Source organism: Centrocercus urophasianus, unplaced genomic scaffold, assembly GCF_019232065.1.
Source record: "Centrocercus urophasianus isolate 14NV4802_14NV808 unplaced genomic scaffold, USGS_Curo_1.0 seq_18, whole genome shotgun sequence".
Classification (NCBI taxonomy): domain Eukaryota; kingdom Metazoa; phylum Chordata; class Aves; order Galliformes; family Phasianidae; genus Centrocercus; species Centrocercus urophasianus.
In genome coordinates, this window is record NW_024884733.1 from 6,582,043 (window position 1) to 6,602,440 (window position 20,398).

At 51.9% G+C, this 20,398-nt stretch overlaps 1 protein-coding gene across 2 annotated transcripts; it reads left to right on the plus strand.

Moving 5' to 3' along the window:
* The first annotated feature begins 31 nt into the window (after positions 1-31).
* Positions 32-19,417, plus strand: TMEM121 (transmembrane protein 121). Of its 2 annotated transcripts, XM_042819671.1 has the most exons (3): positions 69-106; positions 14,048-14,185; positions 15,887-19,417. In XM_042819671.1, the coding sequence occupies exon 3, from the start codon at positions 16,405-16,407 to the stop codon at positions 17,341-17,343; it is 939 nt and encodes a 312-aa protein (XP_042675605.1). In that variant the 5' UTR covers positions 69-106; positions 14,048-14,185; positions 15,887-16,404; the 3' UTR covers positions 17,344-19,417. The 2 variants fall into 2 exon arrangements, with proteins under 2 accessions (XP_042675604.1, XP_042675605.1); XM_042819670.1 differs by lacking the exon at positions 14,048-14,185 and having other exon boundaries at positions 32-106.
* The last annotated feature ends 981 nt before the right edge of the window (positions 19,418-20,398 follow it).

Consider the following 20,398-nt stretch of genomic DNA (forward strand, 5'->3'; position numbering starts at 1 on the left):
GCCCCCGGGCGGCGGCGGGGCTGAGCGGCCCCCGGGAGGAGCGGGGGCAGCCGCCCGCCCGCCCTGAGCCGCAGCCGGATTTGCGCGGACAGCAGGCTGCCCGCAGGTAAGGCACCGCAACGGGTGGCTCCGCGGTTCGGCGCGGCTCCGGGCATCCCCGCCGACACCGGGTGCTGCGACGATGGGTCTTCCCCCGTTGTCTCCCGCAGCCTTCCCCTCGCCTCCAGGCGTGGGCTCTGGATGAAGCAGGCTGAGTAGCAGGAGCAGGGAGGCAGAAGCCTCCGGTGCTTTTGGAGCAAACTTAGGTCCGCGGAGCTGCCTTCAGCCCAGGGCGCTGCGAGAGCACGGTGCCCCCGAGGGCATGTCCGGAGCTGCTTGGGGCGTTTCGCCCCACGGAGCGAATGTTTTCCGATAGGCCCCAGCCGGGGGATGCGGCATGCTCCATCCCTGCCCTCTCCGGAGAATTCGGACTCCTTCCAGCTCTTTTAGCAGTTGGAACAGGGAGGGATGCTGTCCTGGCTGGGAAGGATGCTCCGGGTCCCTGTGTTGGGAATCCTTTCCTGTATGGCCGAGAAAGCGAGGCTGGGAGAGCGGCACAGCCTTGGGTTCAGTGCTTCCCTGAGGGGCTGTTTGCTGCCGCCTTCCTCTGCCCAAGCCAACCCCCAGGAGCAGGTGCTTGGGCTGTGCATCTGCTTCTCCTGGGTACATTCACTCGGGCACCGCTGGATCCCCATGTGCAGTCCCCCCTGCTCCCTACTTGGCAGCAGGCTGTCACCCTCCATCAGGCAGCCAGGCTGTGCAGCTGAGCTGTGACTTTGTGTGGGAACAGAGCATAGGTCTACAGCTCTTCTGGAGCCGTGTGGAGGTTGTGATGAGCCTGGCACATCACCTGGGGATCCCATTGACTGCTGCTTGTCTGAAGGAGGTTGGGATCCAGCATCCTTATGATGGATGTACCATTGTCACACTTGCCATAGGGCAGATGGCACCAGGGCTTGTATGTCCCGCAGTGGGTATGCCTCTTTAGCCGTGTGCAGTGTTGTATGGGCAGAGAGGAGCCAGAACCCCTTCAGACCGTGGGAGAAGAGGGAGGAACATATTCAGGAGGAGCTAAAATTTCTATGTTCTCCATAGTGTCCATGAGGCTGTGTCTTGTGTCCAGGCAGTGCAAAATCCTGGCAGCACCTTTGGCGTTATGTGAGGAGGACTCTGAGATATCCTTGGGAGCTGTCAGATGCTCCTGAGCCCACCGTTGTGCCCACTGCCAGTGCCAGCCCCTCTGTGTCTGCCTGAACCCCCTGTGCTGCACAGCTCAGCACTGTGTATGTGTGTGTGGGGGGGGATGCTGTGCCCCCCTCCCCAAAGCCACCCCTGCAGGTGGCACGTTCTCTGTCCTTTGGGTATTCGGTGGGTGTGGAGGGTGCCCGGTGTTATCTGCAGGAATTCAAGATGCTCATCGCTGCGTGCAAAATCCTCCCCCAGAAATTCTCTCCTGGCTGTTGCTGATGGAGAATGGAATAAGCGGGAGTTGAGGTTTCTCTACAGGTTTTGCTGCAACCAATTGTAGAATGGGCTGAACGTATTTCCGTGCTTCCCAATGCAAAGTGTTTGCTGTCGGAATGAAGGCTGCCTGCTTGAGCCAGGTTTTGTAGAAAATCACCTCCGGCTGAGACAGCAGCAGGGCTAGGAGCCCAAGCCCTGTCCCGCTTACCTCTGTAGCTCTGAAGGCAGCACGTATGTAACAGTCTGTGCCTTCCTTTGGCTGCAGCACCTCCTATTTGATGGAGGAGCACAGAGGGGACCCAGGAAGACGCAGCCCTGGCAGAGATGGGGTGTCCCCAGGAGAGCAGCGTGCAGCCCGCACCCACCTGGGGGAGCACTGCTGCATCATTTCCCACGCAGACCCAGGGAGCAAATGTTTTCCTCTCGCTGTTTCTCTGCCTTAACAAGCTGACTGATTGCTGCCGACGTTTTGCTGCGTGCCACGCAAAGCGCAGCCCCTGTGCCTGTGGGCCACGGCGTCGCTGCTTTGCTCTTTGCCAACCCCCTGCAAGGCTGCACAGGGGCTGTGGATGGAACACGGCACGACCGTGGGCTCGCTGAGCTCTGTGTTGGGAGTGGGGATTTCTGCAGAACTCCCGGGAGGAGCAGCTGGCAGCTGGGTAGCTCTGTGGCAGAAGTGTGTGTGTGTGTGTGTGTATGTGAATTCCAGTCTAAACGGGAAAGGGAAAACATCCAGAGTTACGGAACTAATGCAAATGGAGTTGGCTTTCATCTCTCCCTGCAGCATCCCGGCGGAAGGCATTTGCATTTCCCACAGTTGGTTTTCCCTGCCTGTCTCGTGGAGCTGCAGGGCGCAGCCGAGCCATCCCACAGCACTGGGGCACTCCTGACAGGTGTGCTCCAGCACTTGGGGTGGGATGTCCGTGTCCAGGGAGTGCAGAGGGCAGCATCGCCCCAGCCAGGTGTGCGTTTCCCCTTGGCCCCCTCCTAGCAGTGGGAAGCATGGAGTGGGGCTCGGTGTGCTCCAGCAGCAGCTGTTGGCAGTGCTGAAGGACTACAGCCCTGCAGGACTCACCCAGTGTTTATCACACAACTCAAGCATCAAAGGCGGCTCTTATAGGCTCACATCTTCATATCAAATAACTCTGCAAATTCCCATCCAACTTAATTAAAACATTCACTGGGCTTGTTAACAGCACAAACCAAAGGCTGTCTTTCCTCAGGCACCAGCCTTTTTTAAGGAATGGAGAATGCAGAGTTGGTGCATGCTTCTTTGTTAAGGAATCACCTCTAATAGAGCCTCCCCACACCACTGGGTCTGATTAATCTCAGGCTCTCCAAAAGGAAATAAATATGTTTTCTTCCTTTTTATTTTTTCTCCTGGTGAGGGCTCATAGAACAAAGATGAAAAAGTGAGAAGTGCTTTGTATGGAAAGTTAGATGAGAGGGTGGGGGAGTGTCAAACCAGGGCCTATAATAGGAAACAAGTGCTGGTGAAAGCACCTTTCATCTCAAAGCACTCTGAATGCTGTGCAGCACATGAATATACACAGGAACTGCAAAACAATTGACAACAAGCTGCATCAGGAGATGGAATCACCACTCCTCCTGGCAGCTGGGCCACTATGAGCACGTCCAGGTACCAAGGCTGCAGCCCTGCAAGGCTTAGAGTTGTGGAGTTGCAGAGTGATTGGGTTGGAAGGCTCTGAGTTCCAACCCCTACTGTTGGCTGGCAGCCCCCCACCACATCTGAGTGCCCAGGGCCCTTCCAGCACCTCCAGGGATGGGGCACAGCCAGCTATCTGGTACTGAATGCCCCATGTGCCCAGCACACAGATGCGAAATGCAGGAACAGGGGGGTAGCAGAGCTCTTCCAATTGGTGGTTATAGCATTTGCTCACTGTGTGTCTAGACAAAGCTATAAAGGATGGAGAGGGCTGTTACCTAGGAATAAAACTGCTGAAACCAGCCCTGGAGAGCTTGTCGCTGCATTTCCAGGGAACTGGGAGATTCCTGGTGATGGATGTGACAATGCTGAGGGCTGTAAGCTCACCACAGCTGGGCACTGAGTCAGGGGATGTGCTTACAATGTCCCCACTGCTTGTGGCACAGGCTGAACATTAACTGTGGTCTCTCGGCAGCCCTTGGCTGTTCCTGGGGCTGTCACTTGCTTACAGATCAGGGTTCAGTTCAACGACTCCAAAGCTGCAGCGGCACAACACAGCAGCACGGGGGCCACCGAGGTGCCATTTGTCATCACAGTGCATAGAGCTGGAAGGGTTGTGCTGGCCCTGCTCCCACCTGCAGGCAGGGCTAGGGTCAGGGCAGCCTGTGCCACTGTGCTGAGGGATATTGAGAGCCAAACACTGTGCTTCGTGTCTCCGTGCTGTGCTTGAGCTGCAGGACTTCCACACTTGGCAAATGGTGCAGGGAGAAGCGAGGCTGCAGGGATCTCATTTCTTAAGATGCAGATTCTCTCTGATCTTTGCTTCCACCACATGCAGCACAGTGGGGTCTTGGTCTGTGCTTAAGGCTCTGCAGCACTGTCATGATAGCAGAAAAAGGCATAAAGAAGAGGTGAGGCTCCTTGGCAAAGCACCTCAAAGGAAGCTGATGACATGCTGCTGGCCACAGCAGGAGCGTACCATGGCTCATCCCATGCTGGTGATGGGGTTCTGCCCAGCCTGCACGGGGATGGAGCATAATCACAGGGCTCCACAGGGCGCTGGGCTGATGGCTGGAGCCAAGTGCAAGCCACCAATCTGTATAAATGCAAGAGCAGTGTGGCTTGCGTGACTTGATGGCACGTGAGGAGCGTGCTGGTGGCCCCGTCATTGGTTTGCTATTGAAAGTCAGGGAGAATAACTGCAAAGTTAGAAATAAAACCAGCGTTTGTCCACTTTGAGATATAGCAGAAAAATTATGAGGTGTGCAGGTGGTGCTTGACAGACAGACCAAAGGAAGAAAAAAAAGAAAAAGGAGCATAGAAAGGCAGTTAGCTGCCCTACTTGATTTTAAGGGCATGCCTGTTAGCACTTCCAAGTGCACTAATGAATGAGTCACAGCTGTTTTAAATAGCTGATTACCTGATTGCTATCAGTTGCTATAGGGCTTGATGCTCACTTTCAGCTTGCTTTGCTGTGGTGATTTCTTTGAATTCTCTCTGTGCATGGAACAGAACCCTCCAATGTCTGGGGCTGTCCTGTGCCAGCAATGCAACTAGGGCTTCTCCTGCATGGCATGGGAATGTGCCTGGGTAATATGGGCCTCTGAAGCACTGAGGATATACTAAAAGCTGTTCTCATCTGATTCCATAAAGAATGCTATTGGGAATACAGCAACGTCTCCAGTATGTGAGTAAATATGGGCCTTGAATGAAGTTGCTGATAATGGGAGATAAGTTATCAACAGCTGCTTAACCTAATATTGCTTCTATGGAAGATAGCGCCGAGCTTTTGTAAGAGGTTAATAACGAGATGCAGAATCCATCACTGTATGAAATGCCCCTGACAGAGGGCAGTGCTTGTTCTCCCCCAGGGCTTTGTTGGAGCCTAGGGAGCATATCAAGGTGGGATGTGTTTGAGGGTCAGGCCTGGCTCTGGGCACTGGGATGGGTCGAGGTGGCTCCAAAGGCACTGTGCTGACTCTGAAGGTGGCCCCTATGATCCCTTGGCTCCCGCAGGAGCTGGGCTGCCTGCCCACATTCCTGCCTGCCTGCAGTCCTGGCTGCCAGTCCTACCTCCATCCCACAGCCCCGCTGCCTCTCGGTGAGTTGGCTGCAGATACTGGGGCAGCAGCTGCAGTCCTATCGATCCCTTTGGGGATGATGAGCCCAAATGAAGGCCCTCAGGAAATAAATATAGAATATAAAAATCTGGCTGCAAACAGAGGATGGGACTGAGGCAGTTTGTAAAGGGCTTTGGTAGTGGCTCCTACAGCCCATTGCAGACTGTGCCTTGAATTCATGGGGAGAGAGCAGTGTTGCACTGAGCCCACTTTCACGCACAGTGCTGTTATAGAGAACAAGCAGGAGGCTCCTAGAGCCTGTGGCAATTAGCAAGCAGCTCAGCCTGCCCTGCCCTGGGCTGGCATCCTGCTTTCCTGCAGGTTAATTTTTGCAGCAGCAGCAGATTTATGTGAGCTTTTCCACACCTCCCTCCAGCCCTTGCCCTTCATTAGCATTGTGAGCTTCAAGTGTAGACTGATAGCAACTTTATTATTAAAGATTGTGAGTTCCTGCGTTATTGAAGTGTGGACAGCTGGGTGCACTCTCTGGACTTGCGTACACTAAAAGCACCCCTGCTGATCTGCTGGTGGTGTGGGAGCCCCCTCTTACACCAAGGCTAGGTGAATCCTCCATCTAAGCAGCTGATCCCTGCTGTGGGCCGCAGCACTTTGATTCTCCTTCGGAGCTGGATTTATGCTCCTGCTGCCTCTCCCTCTGTGAGCAAGATCCCATCTGCCTGCTCTTTCCCCCTTTCTGCGCTGTGAGGCTGCATGCCTGCTCTTGGGCTTGCAAGCCTGCTGCCACCATACTCAGTTGTGCTAACAAAGATTTTTATTGCTACACCAGAGCCTTTTCCTGGGCAGCTTCCATGCAGTTCATTTATTTGCAGGCTCTCTGGCTCCTGGTTTGTTTTAAAGCTTTGTTTTAATCCCTTTGCAAAATATCCAGCTCCCAGATGAGTCTTGCTGGAATTCTTCTGAATAGGGCACCCATGAGACATGCTGCACAGGGTGGTGAGTCCCCATCCCCTGTGCAAGGGGCTGTGGTGGTGACCCCCAAAGCCCCACGCTGACTGTGCCTCAAAGTCATGAGGAGAGAGCAGCATTACTCTGAGCTCATCTTTCTGCTCAGAGCTGGTGCAGGATTTGTAGTTGCAGAAGAGCTTGGCGAAGCAGTGAGGCAGCCTTTGGTATAGGCAAAATAAAGCTATTCAGGGAAAAGAAATAGCAAAGGGAAATGGAGCAGCCATCAAAGGAGAAAATGATGAAAGAAAGGGAAGAGCTGGCACTATTACTCTGGGCTCTGGACTTACAAATCTGAGGTCAAACATGCATTGAGCTCTGGTGGCATAGCTGACGTTATGGGGACTCATTGATGTTCATTACCTTCTAGACCAGGTTCAGATGTCAGCTCAACATCAAACTGGAGCTGATCAAAACTGCCTCAGTTTGAAAAATTGTGGGAAACTGAGGTTTTCAAGTGAATGAATGTGATTTTAAGTGGCACCTGCCTTCCTCAGTACTGTTAGATCATTCAAAATCAAAGATCAGAAAGGAGGTACCGGGCCTGCAAGCTAGACTGTACAGCCAGAAGCTGGAGAGCAATAATTGTTTGCTTGTGAGGAAGGGGGTTGCGTTGTTCCTTATGCCCTTAGAATTGCAGAATGCCTGAGGATGGAAGGGACCTTAAAGTTCACCCAACCCGTGGACTGGTTGCCACCCACCAGATCAGGCTGTCCAGGGCTCCATCCAACCTGACCTTGGGGATGACCTCTGGGGATGGAGTTTCTTTCCTCTGGGGCATGCACTGCCTTGCTGGGAGTTACACTGGGACGGTGGAAGCACTGGGTGATAGTGGGGCGCTACTGGAAATCAGGTGAAGTGTTGGATGAAAGCTTTCAAATTGGCCAAGTGCAATGTGCCACCAGTGGCTTGTAGTGGTCTACTGCATCATGTCACTATGCTTAATACAAAATGTCTGTGAGCCGTCGCTGGGTGGAATTCTCTGTCAACCAGCTGTCAGGCTTAATTGAGTTGTCCTGTAAAATGTCTTGCATATAAGTAAATGGAAAAGAGTAGAGCCCATAAAAGGGCCAGAGTGTGGCACATCCGTGATATTTATGGGCTTCTCCATGGTGCTCATCACCATGGCAGCTGTGAAGGTCGATGTGGAAAGCTGTGGGGAAACGCCATGCCTGGTTCAGTGAAAACGTGGGGTGATGTGGGGCCACGGGGTTGTGGGGACAGGGACTGGCAGAGCCCCGTGATATTTTTCCTCCTCTGGGGCCATCTGTTTCTCTCCCGTCTTCTATTGGAGCTGAACTCTCTCTGAGGGTTGGAGATGCTCAGTGAGAGCTGCTCCTGGCTCTTACAACTCCATTCAAGAGCTCTTCTTGCACAGCAAATGCATTGAGTCTCTTCTGCTCTGGGACTCACATGCTTATTAAGCTTTCTGCAGCGGAAAAAAGGTTGCGAGGCAATTCAGCTTGCTAGCTAGGTCATGAATCTGTGTATATGTTATGAATGGCAACCGTATTCATGTGCCCTGGGCTGTGCCCAATCATATCAGGCAGTAATACAAGTCAGGATGAAAATAAATCTTAATACCAACCACCCTACATGAAACGAGTGCTTATTTTACATAAAACCTAATTTTAGGATGTCAGGACTGTAGCGGATCCACTTTGTGTCTCCCTGGCTTAGCATAACTGCGTATGTATTTATATTTATATATATACAAAACTAGATATTTGAGTACACGCTCTTCTTATGATTTTTTTTTTTGTCCCACTTGCCCTCTCAGCCAGCACTCTGCACGCCAGCAATCCTTCTCTTTCTTGCGTGGGTACCGTCATGCCCTGCAATATTAACGCATTAATATTAATAGTACCATTATAATTGAGGCTATTTCCTTGGGCAGCAGCTGCTGGTGGATGCCAAAGAGTGGCCCTAAGGTGGGCTGCCAGCGGAGCTGAGGTCAGCACAGGAGTGCTGGGCAGGCACTGATCCACCTTGGTAGGGAGCAGAGCCTTGGGATGCACTGTGCCAGGGGTCCCAACACTGCACACGTGTTCTTGTACCCACAGAGAGGCTGGGGGAGAACCAGAGCTTTCTATGGAATGCCCCGAGGGATTCAGGATGTGCTCAGGTTTTTCAAGTGCTCTGGGAAAAGTAGCATAGAGCTAGTTGCTTCACTGAGGATTTTGGCTAGCACTGGAAGCTTGTGGGAAGTGTCTTGCACTCGTGGCTGCAGAACAAGGTTTTAACCATGAGCCAAGCCCATCTTCGAGGCTCAGAAGCCAGCAAGCAAAGCTTTGTTTTGGATTGCTGTGCAAAATATTGCCAACGTGGTGAAGCCACTCATGAACAACCAGTCTCGGGAGCCCCAAGTGCTTAGGTGAGCCACGAGCAGGTTCTGTTCAAGTTCTCTTGTTGTTTGTCTTCAGTGTAAAACATCAGAGTGTGGTTGCCTCTGTGCTTGTAGAGACCTAAAGAACAACGAGAGAGCCTGCAGTGATGAATCTGAATGCCTTATGAACATTACAACATTACATGTAAGCAAGGTTCTCCATCTTATGTTTTAAAATTGTTGAGGTCCAACTCTATGCTAGGGTGATCATTTTATGAGGGATTTTCATAACTTTGGGATGCAACAGGCAGTGGTTCATTACCTATTTTTACACTTAATTGCTTTTATAATCCCTGTTAATGATAATAAAGCACTGCCATGAGGAGGCCAAGCACCGTGTCCTCACTGCCTTGTGCTGCTGCAGTGCAGCTCCTGGCAGTGCTCCCTGCTCACTTCTCTGGTTCTTGCAGATGTTGGCTTGTGGTGCTTCCTTCACCTTCCCACGAAGGCCATCTTTGGTGGCCTCCTGCAACTCTCAATTGAAGGAACTTGCATAGTTCATTCATTATTTATTAACTCTCTGTGGATGTGTTAAGATGCACTGCTGGACTTGTGATGCTGATGAGCTCATGAGCAGTGATTGATGGCTGTAAGTAATCCGTGACCTGTTGGGCCCACAGCAATTGATTAATTACTCATTAAAGCATCCAGAAACAGTTTGCAAACCTTTTATAAACTATTTATAAGTGGACAGGGACTGCTTTATCCATCACTATTTGTGAATTTACAGTGGAGGGGGATTGGGAAGAGGCTGGATCTGTCCTGGTTGATGGTGGAGAATTTCCCTTATTTTGCAATTTAGCTAAGCAGGGCTGGTGAACATCCAGCTCAGGTTTTTAATACACTCTTGGGCTAAACATAGAGCAAAGGATGAGCAGGCTTGCTTGTTGCTGTGCTTCTAGTGGGATAAGATTAAATTACCCACCCCATTCTCCTTCTATGTGTACACAGGGGGTGTGGAGCCAGAGGCAGCAGCTGCCAGCATAGTGCAGTGGGCTGCTGGGTGCTTGTGGGCAGCGTGCCGGTCCCTGCTCGATGGGATGTCAGCATCCATCATCACTTCTAGCAGTCCATCTATTATCTCACCTGCTGCTGATGCTGTCTAACAGGAGCCAGGATGCGTGAATTCTGTGGAATGGTGTGGGACAGATGTGCATGTGGTTCTTGTAAGAGGCTCTGTCCCTCCTTCCTCTTTCTGCCTCCTTCTGAGAATGCTCGGTGCAGGACTGCAGGCTAAGCCATGTATGCATGGGATGGAAGAGCCCGTGCTCCGTGGGAAAGGGGATCAAAGCACTGTGGACAAGCTGGTGGTGGCAGGTCCATGCAGCTGCATCTGGTCTCTCGTGGTGCACTGTTTGATTTACACAAGGGGGATATTTTTTTTTCTGTAAACCAAACTGTCTGGCAAGCTGTGCAGTGGAAAAGGACCTGGGGGTGCTGGCTGACATCTGACTGAATGTGAGCCAGCAGTGTGCCCAGGTGACTGACCAAGAAGGCCAGTGGCATCCTGGCTTGTATCAGAAGTAGTGCAGCCTGCAGGAGTTGGTTGTCCCTCTGTTCTCAGCTCTGGTGAGACTGCACCTTGGGTGCTACGTTCAATCTTGGGATCTTCGCTACAGGAAAAATATTGAGGCCCTGGAGCATGTCCAGAGAAGGGCAACAAACTGTGCCAGGGCCTAGGGCAGTGTTTTTGGGGGGAGCAGACTGCAGCATAGGCTGCATGCACCCGGTGTGCTGCTTGTCATTTTTATTCTTCCTGAGAAGCCTGAGCACTGTGCTGTTTTGAAGTCAATCTAAGGTTTAGCAGCAGAGGGGTGGAAGGAGGAGAAGGGTAAAACAGCCCCCAGGAGAAAGGACAGCTTTTTCAGGCTGAACAAAGCATTTCAGATTGGCTCCGAGCCATTCTTCACAGTTCTTTATTTTGCTCAAAAACCCCACTGCAGATAATTATATGGTGGGCAAAGAGAAATAATTTGTATTGGATTTCCAGCCAAACTGCTGGACTGAAACGAACTTATCTCTTGGAGATGAGGGACGATGCTGCCCTGCCCTGGAGGTGCCCCACATCCCACCCCCCTCCTGGATTCCAATTCCTGCAGCTCCAGGGCTTGAAGCTGTGGTGTTTGGCAGCTGCAGGGCAGGGCTGGGCTGGCAATGACTTGTGTGATGAGTGAATGGCAGTGCCTTCAGGGGGTTATGGTCAGCAGCAAGAGCTTCCCACACACGCTATGATATAAAATGCAAAAAAGATGCTCAAAAGAGATGAGGCAACTCAAGTTGGCAACTTGAGTTGGGTTTCCCTTTCTAAAAACAGTTCCCAAATTGGCCATGTTGGATCTGTCTTCGTCCCTCATCCTCTGAGCATCCCCTAGGCCTCCCATATCACAGTGGGGCGTTAGTAGTTCCCCGTCCCTAAATAACATCTTTCAGCAGCCTGTTAAGCTTTGAAACAGATTAGCATTGCCTTACAGCTGTGTGCACAACAATTTTGCACAGAAATAGCATTGCCTTTCCAAGGGGACGCGTCCCATTGGGCCCCTGAGGGTGATCCCAGAGGCTGGGAACACTGTGCTGAGATCGCAGCACCGGGGGAATGGGCTTTGCATCATCAGAGATGTGTGGATACCCAGAGCTGTTTCTGAGGCTGGAAGCCAGGTTTGGAATGTTAATGACAGAGCCTTTCATTTGGGGAGCAACCGCTGTCAATGACCCATTTTTCTTTGTATAATGATCATCATTACTAGGAGGAAAATGAGCACTGAGGACGGGGACAAACGCGGGCACCGAGGAGAAGGGATGGCAAAGCACTACGCAGGGAAATAAACCTTTTGTCCTCGGGAGCGCTGGAAAGATGTCTTTAAACATGCATGTAAATTTGTAACAAATCAGGCACCGCGGCCTGAGACAGAGAGCAGGAGCGAGGAGCCGTAAATATTTCATCTCCTTGGCAGTGAGCTCCCGCACAGCAAATTGCCGTATCCCCCAGGGTGCGGGCGCTGCTTGCAGCTGGGTGGGCAGCCCCTTCCACTGCTTGTCCTCAGTAGAGCTTTCCCTTGACAACAATGCATTTTCAGTTCTTTTTTTTTTTTTTCATGGGGGAAGAATTTTATTACCAAAGAAAGCCTGAAAAAGCAACGGCTTATGGAAATGAATGGCTGAATCCAAACATCTCTGCCAGAGAGGGAGCTTTGGGAACACAAATTCCCACTGTGTTGAACGTGACCCAGCATGGCGATCCCAAAGTGTGCTTGGAGAGCTGGGCCTGCAGATGGCTGCTATACAGTCTCAGAAATCCTTTGCCTTTAGGACAGGAGTGAGAGCCCAGCTTATTGAACCTGGTCTCCAGATGGAGTACAGGGCTCCTCGCTCTGCCCGGAGCTCAGCCTGGGAGCCATCAGCTGCTTCTGACCACACTGTTCAAGCATCTCAATAATTCCATTAGGCATGACCCAGGGAAAACCTATAAGTGTGCAATGGATGGGGAGGGTGAATGCTGATCCCAAGTAATTGGTCTCTCCTGGAGCTACCTGCAGAGCCTTGTGGCTGGGCTCATATGCCAAGGATATAGCCGGTCAGCTCTGAGTGATAGAAGTCTGCTCTCTGGGTGCTGGGATTGAATTAGACACCAGCAAGACGGATGTTATTGGATTTATTAGATGGTGAGTAGGAGGAAGGCTGAAAACAGAGGAAGAGCAATGTCTCCCTGCTGACCTTGGGGCTGGCATTATGTTTCTTGCAGTGCATCGAGGTGGGTGCAGTGTTTATCTCCCAGGCGGAGTTGGAGCTGTGGATGCCAGTGTTGCCTCATGGGGTGCTCTGTGTCACTACCCACCCCGTGAGTGACTCAGCTCTGGTCTGGGACTGCCACATTCATCACTGTCTGCAGGAAGACGTGCCATGGGAGCTGTGTTGCTGAACCTGATGGCGAGGAGCTGCTGCCATCGATAATTAACACTGGGCTCCTATTGCCAAAATTAATTCACGGAGTGTGCAGCGAGGCACAGTTCTCTTGATTGTGCAAGTCATCTGGCATGGTGGAGGTTCAGGTTGGATTTTAGATAAACCTCTTTCCAGAAGGAGTCATTGGGCACTGATGCAGTCTGCCCAGGGTGGTGGTGGGGTCACCATCCCTTGGGGCTGTTCAGGAATAGCAGAGATGTGGCACTGAGGGATGTGGTTTAATGGCACAGTGGGGGTGGGCTGGTGGTTGGACTTGGTGTTCTTTGAGGTCTCTTTGAATCTTCATGACTCTGTGATTCTCCTGTTCTGCAGCCGCCTCGTGTTAATTGGGAGCATAACCATTGCTCTCAATTAGAGGGCAGGCTGTCGGCAGCAGGCTGCCTGCCCAGTGCTCTGCATCTCACTCCTTGCAGCCTGGGGAGGGACAACACAGCTGTGTGCCTCCAACCAGCACTGCCTAGGCAGAGGGGAAAGCAGCTCTACAAAAGCTCCTCACTGGTATCTTGGTTTTCTTTCCCCTAATATCAATAATATGAGGTTATCTGAGGACCTGGCAGTGACTCGTGTACAAAAGAGCAGCCCTGAACTACTGAACTCAGCTGCAAGCTGTGTGCTCTTGATACCCCTGCTCTGCCTTGGGCTGGCACTCAGGTCTGTGCCTGCTGGTAGTGCTGAGCAGACTGAAGCACTGTGTGGATGGAGCACAGTGGCCAACTGGATTTGGGCTGTATCACCAGGGAATTACCAGCTGAGTGTGGAGCTGTCTGCAGCTCCCACCCACATCTCCCAGGTGTGGGTGGAAGGGTCCCGTTTCTCTGATCATCACACAGCCTGTGTGTGGTGCTTTGCCTCTCCAGCCCAGGGCAGGGTGTTCTCATGGTAGCAGCACCACGCTGTGGGTACTGAGGGGATTTGGGCGCTGTGAGGTCTGGGGTTTGGTGCTAATCAGAATGAGGTCTTACAAGTGCACCTGCCTTGGAAACACTGAGCAATTCTGCTACTGGAGCCACATGTTTTATTGGGAAATTGTTTTGATAGCGTTGGAGCAGAGCATTATAATTTTTACATTTTTATTCCAGTCCAAATGACTCATTTACTTTCTCTGAACACTGTATTTAAGCATCTGAAATGTCTGCAAGGTCTTTTTTCCCCTGCGTCTGTCTAACCTCACCCAGCTGGGTGCTGTGAGCAGACACAGCCCTGGGGGGGCACAAGCACTAGGGGCAGCAGCGCAGCGTGGATTTGCCCACTGCTGTGGGCAGGGGCTGGTTCCTCTGCCAGCCTCACTGATCTGCTTCTTCTGGGAACAGTCTGCAGCTCTCTTCCCATTTTGCTGTGCCCACACGGCAGATTACATGTAATCATTAGCAAGAGGGCTATTTCCTCCTTCAGATACAATTAGTGGGCAGGGCCCGGAAAAATTCTTCTTCAATCTCATTTCCTGCACAGGATGCTCTTGAGATGCCTGGGAGGATGCAGATCCCTGGGGCTGCTGGCTGCACGGTGACTCTGGGATGTGAGCATCCCATGGCAGTTACAGAGGGGGACCCCGGATGCGCTGATGGGGATGTGATGGCACTTCAAGGGGTGAGCTCTGGGCAAAGAGAGGAGGAGCTGCAGGCAGGAGGGAGGCAGCAACAACTCTGCAGGGCACCTCCAGATTTACATCCAGGAAAGCTGGAATAAATCAATGCAATTAAAGTGCAAATGAAGCTTTAAGCAATGCGGCATCCTAACTACCTGGAAAGCGCGATGTGCCTTTGCCTCACTCACTCCTCTTTTTATTCAAAAAAAAGGCTTCAAATCACTTCAATAATTTAAGCTAATTTTCAAGGTAGAGCTGGGTTCAGGAGGTGCCTGCAGGCATCAGTGAGGATGGTGTGTGGCAGCAGCCTGACCCTGGGGGGGCTCTGTGCTGGGGGACGCCCAAGGACACAGGGCCTGCGTGGTGCCTCCCCACATTTATTTACAGGAATTCATTGGGAGGAAAGTATTGGGAATACTTGTCTAAACAAATATTTGCCTCCGATGTGCTCTTGTGGCTGTCTGACAAACTCATTTTCTTGTTTATCCAGCACGTTTCTCAAGCGGCTTCGAAACGTCATTTAAAAATTATGAAGTGGGACTTCCCAACTAATGACTGTTTAAAATGATTGTTTAAGATCCACCTGTTTGTTGTAATAGTCCTCCGAGGGGACTTGTGCTTCCCCCTCCTGGTAGGACAGTCGTGCATCACTCAGTGTGGAGACCTCCCTGTTTTCATACAGGCAGGGCTGGATGGAGGTGGGGAGAACAGTGGCTCTTGTGCACAGCACTTGCAGCACCCGTGCTGGTGTGAGAACCACTGCCCTCCACTAACCACAATCCTTGGAAGGAATAAATGCTGAAAGGGGAGAGAAAAAAAACACCATTCCCTTTTGAAAGACCTAATTTATCTGGAATTATCCATCCTTGGCTGTAAATCCCCTGTAAAACTTGGCAGAAGTCTCAAAGCAGTTGCAGCAGTGACTATATATTTTTTTTTTTTACCTGAAAGCCAAAGGAGGAACAAACGGAATGAACAAGCGGTGCCTGCGAGGTGCCGTGCTGGTGAATGCAGGGCTGCTTGGGGTGCAGTGCCTGCCATGCTGGGAAGCTGTGTGCATGGGCACGCATCTTTCCCATTAGGTTCCTTGCCTTGGTCCTGAGCAGTTCCTACCTGAGACATGAGTTTTGCACACCAGTTGTCCCAGCTGGGAAAGGCTCCACCAACATATGCAGCTTCTTCATGCACAGAAGAGCAAGGCTTTGATGTCTTGAAATTTCTTAGGCTTGGCTTTCTGAGGCTTCTTTCTTCGCTACCTGAAAGGTGGTTGTAGCAAGGTGGGGTTGCTCTCTTCTCCAAGATAATGGTGATAGGATGAGAAGTAATGGCTTCAAGTTGTGCCAAGGGAGGTTCAGGTTGAATGTTAGGAAAAATTTCTTCTCCGAAAGAGTGGTGATGGACTGGAATGGGCTGCCCAGGGAGGTGGTGGAGTCACCTTCCCTGGAGGTGTTCAGTAACCATGGAGATGTGGCACTGAGGGCCATAGTGGGCATGGTTGGACTAGGTGATGTTGTAGGTCTTTTCCAACCCTTATTATATTATGAAAAAGCCACTTAGTGTTAAGGTATGCACGGGCCATGGTGTTGGGTGTATGCCCCTGGTAGGGTGCTTGGGTGGGTGCCTGACTCCCATTGGGGGTCTGGGGGGCTTTTGTCCCATGGCACAGAGGGTCTCTAATGCCTGTTCTCTGCCATCTTTTCCAGAAAGACGGCATGGAGCGAGACTTGCACAGCCACAGGCAGCAGGAGCTTGTGGTGTTTGACACAGGCATGGCACAGCCCCATGAGGATCGGCGTGGAGGTGGCTCCCTGTGAGTGCACAGGGACGCCCTCAGTCCAGGACTGCCTCCTCTTCCTTCTCTACCGCCCACTTCTCCCTGCTGCCTCATTTCCTACAACGCTTCCAAGGATCTGCGAGAGGCTTTGGGGCCAGGAGCCAGCAAGTGTATTGCCAAATGGGGCTGGAGAGTTTGGTGACAACAGGAACACAGAGCAGGGACACTAAGTGAGCCCTGACTGCTGGCAGAGGACGGTGCCTGGGGCTGCTTGGCTGGCCAGGGGCTCAGGACAGAGCCCTGAAGAGCGGGGCTGCCAGCTGACCTGCTGCTCCTCCACAGCCTGCTCCTTGAGTGGGGACACAGCATCCCGTGGTGCCCACACTGATGTCTGCTCGCACCTTGCTGGCAGGCCTGCTCCCCTAGTGCTGGCGTGAGGCTCTCACCATGGTGCTGCCACCACCCGACAAGCGCCATGTCTGCCTGACCACCATCGTCATCATGACCAGCATGGCCTTCATGGACGCCTACCTGGTGGAGCAGAACCAGGGCCCTCGCAAGATCGGGGTCTGCATCATCGTGCTGGTGGGGGACATCTGCTTCCTCATCGTGCTGCGCTACGTTGCGGTGTGGGTGGGCGCGGAGGTGAAGACGGCCAAGCGGGGCTATGCCATGATCCTGTGGTTCCTGTACATCTTTGTGCTGGAGATCAAACTGTATTTCATCTTTCAGAACTACAAAGCGGACAAGAAGAACCTGGAGACAGTGGCCAGGAAGGCTCTGACGCTACTGCTCTCCATCTGCGTGCCGGGGCTCTACCTGGTGCTGGTGGCTTTGGACAGTATGGAGTACATACGGACCTTTCGGAAGAAAGAGGACTTGCGGGGACGCCTCTTCTGGGTGGCTCTCGACCTGCTGGACATCTTGGACATCCAGGCCAACCTGTGGGAGCCGCACAGGACCGGCCTGCCAATTTGGGCGGAGGGGCTCATGTTCTTCTACTGCTACATCCTGCTCCTGATCCTGCCTTGTGTGTCCCTCAGCGAGATCAGCATGCAAGGGGAGCACATCGCTCCGCAGAAAATGATGCTCTACCCTGTCCTCAGCCTGGTCACCATTAATATTGTCACCATTTTCATCCGGGCCATCAATATGGTCCTGTTCCAGGACAGCAGGGTTTCTACCATCTTTATTGGCAAGAACATAATCGCCATTGCCACCAAGGCGTGCACCTTCCTGGAGTACAAGAGGCAGGTGAAAGAGTTCCCCCAGAATGCCATCGCCCTGGAGCTCCAGCAGAACTCCCTGTCCCACAACCAGACCATCCACAGCACGCAGGGCATCCCTCATGAGCCATCACCCACCAGCGAGATCCTGGACACATGATGGGCGGTGGCTCAGGGCCTTGGTTCCGATACTCTGTGCTGAGTGGAGGAGAGGTGCTGCTTCTCTCTGGCTGCATAGGTTGAGCATGAGGGACAAATCCCAGCAGTGAGGGCTCTTCTAGGCACAAAACACCAACCACGTTGTAATTGAGCTATGGAGTGTCCCCTAGACGTCTTCATCTCAGGTATAACCCTAGGAGTCCTCCAGTCAAACCAAATGAACTTGTAAAGGACCCAAAAAAGCTAATCTTCTCTCTCCCTCCTGCCAGCCTCTCCCCTCCCAAGCAAAGGCCGTTGAGGTTGCAGTGTCCCTTCCTACTCCTGGAGCACCTCACCTGGACCCCAAGTCTGGAATGAAGATTTTGTTACCGGAGACCTTCTTATGGTGTGGGGACAGGGCCATGGGTGTTTGAGCTGGGGGAGGGTGGGGTGTCTGAACCAATCAATCCTGTGACCGTAGATGTCTCATATCCCAATGATCACATTTACAGTTGGTTGTTTATAACATCTCCCCGGGTCACACGGCAGGTGGCAGAGAGGACAGCCCCATCCCAGCTCTGCCAGGAGCAATACGTGCCAAGCTGGAGCCAACCTCATGCTGGTGTTTTATGGATTTCATTCACTTGAAACGACTCAGCACAATATTTCTATTTTTGGAAGGGTCTCTCTGTTTCGCTCTTGCCCTTGGGCCCCTCCCATGCCAGCACATGTGGGCACCGAGGAGGATGGCAATGATGCGTTTCATTCTGGCATCAAGCGTTTGTAAAGAGGGCTGCTTTCCACAGCTACTATATTTTTAAAATAAAATATTTCAAATTAAAAAAAAAAGAAAGAAATGCTTGGGAAGGCAGTGGAAAACTGGGAGTGTCTTCAGACTGTCTGTTGGACCACAGGGACATTCCCAGGTCTCCTCTGCCCAAGTGGTGATGAGGGGCTCAGTCCCTGGGTATGGGGTGGGAAATGAGGGCCAGCGGGACAATAAAAGCCCATTGAGAATGATGGCTTCTTGTGGTCTCTTTTCTGCCACTTGGGGAAGGGCAGCTTGTATGTGGCCCAAATCTCGTGTCATTCTGTCCTGGTCCCCAAAAGCCAATGATTGCCCAGCTGCAGCAGTGTCCCAAGGGCTCAGGCAGCTCTTGGATCCTTTGGCTTGGGATGGGAGGAAAAGGGGATACAGGCAGTTAAACGGCATTGCAAACACAGAGAAGTAGATATTTTTTCTAAACCACCCATCTCATTTGGAGGAGATTGGAATAAAATGCCTGCTGCTGTTTACATTTTCCTTCCACATTTCCTCCTGGCTGTGCTCCTTGAATTTGACCTAAATCTACAACTCATTTTAGCCTCCATCTTCTCAATCCATCATCATCTGTCCAAAGCATTTCGCACAGCCCCATTTCAGCTTTCCACATTTAGGAACAGCTGGTCGTGTTGCTGTCGAGCTCTCTTCAGGCACCCCATTGCCTTGGGGGGACTTTGTGGTGGGGGCTTCTCTGCTGGGAATAAATCCATGGATAAATAAAGCAGTTTCGTTGCCAACAGCCCTGAGTTTGCAGTAGATTAACTGGGTAGAAAAGTTTCTGCCACCTGTCCCCCAGGAGGAAGAGTGCAGGTGATTCAGAAGGCATTAGCAGAAATTAATTAAATTGCTAAATTATTCTGGAATACCTATGGAATTATATATTACATCTCTACTGGTGCCATTAAAATACGTGCAATCAGCATCTGTACAATTAACTCCCAAGCATCTAATAACATTCTGTCACTCGGGTAATTGATTTATGAGCCTTTATTTGCAGCTTTTCCACTGGTCTGAGCAGAGGAAACCTGCAGGTGCTCGTGGGCAGTGCCTTGGGGAAGGCTGAGAAGCGGTGTGTGAGAGCAGGTGGCACCAAGCAGAGGTGGGGAAGGAGGACAGCTTCCCACCCCAAAGCACAGCTCTGCATGCCTTGGGGTTTCACGCGTGCCTGGTTTCAGGTCTGGCATCCTTGAAGGATAACATCCGTTTAGGTTACTGATTCACACGTGCTCATTTAATTTCACCTTAATAAATGTTTTATGTGGTTTTGACATGTTCAGCGTCTCATATGTATTGATCACAGCAGCCCGAGGAAACATTATGACCATAACATTGCAGGAAGCATTTAAGAAGACCCTGACAAGCTGTACTGGTTGCTGCCTTCGTCCTTGAAGACAAGGAGCAGTCAGAGGGACGAGTTGGGATCGCAGCGTGCCCAGGTGAGCATCCCTGGTGCTACAGCATCTAATGTGCTGCTCTTCCCAGCAGATGTGCCCCATCCATAGAGGCATTCAAGGCCAGGTTGGAGGAGCCCTGAGCAGCCCATATGTGGGGCAGGCAGCCCACAGCAGAGGGTTGGAGCTCGCTGTTCTTGGTCCCGTCCATATGAAGCCATTCTATGAAATGTGCCCCCGTGTTGGTGTGGGGCTGTGGGCATGTTCTGGGCACGGACACCATGTCCAGCAGAGCCCTGCCGGCAGAACCAGTCTCTGTGTGCCTCCCTGCACTGCTGCCAGGCAGCGCTTAGTATGCAGGAATGGTTCTCAGATGTTTCACTTCACAGCTGGTGAATGTACTCGGGGAACTCAATAAACCTCTGTGTAAGGAATTATCTCTCATTAATCTCCCCAGCAAGGCTGGCACTGCATAACATTCTGCCTGCACGTAGCAGGGCACAGTGGAACGGGCAATAGGCAGTGAGTTATAATGGGAGAGCCCCGGGCTTTAAGTAAAGGATAAATCCCCATAAAGCTTTCTGTCCTCCTGACCTCCTCCTGGGAAGAGGACAGCCCCGGGAGGAACAGTGCATGGTCCTGTGGCCACACTGCCCACCTGAGCGCAGGGCTAGGACACGGCAGTGGTGCCTCACACGCAGGGACATCCCAAAGTGAAGGGAGGTGATGGATGGGCTGGCCCTGCTGCTGTGCCCAAGGACATGAGCACCGTGCATGAGCAGAGAAGCACCCTGCTAATGTGAGTGTAGTCCTGGTGTGATTGATCACAGGGGGATGGGAGCCAGGGGTGGGAGGGAGGATAG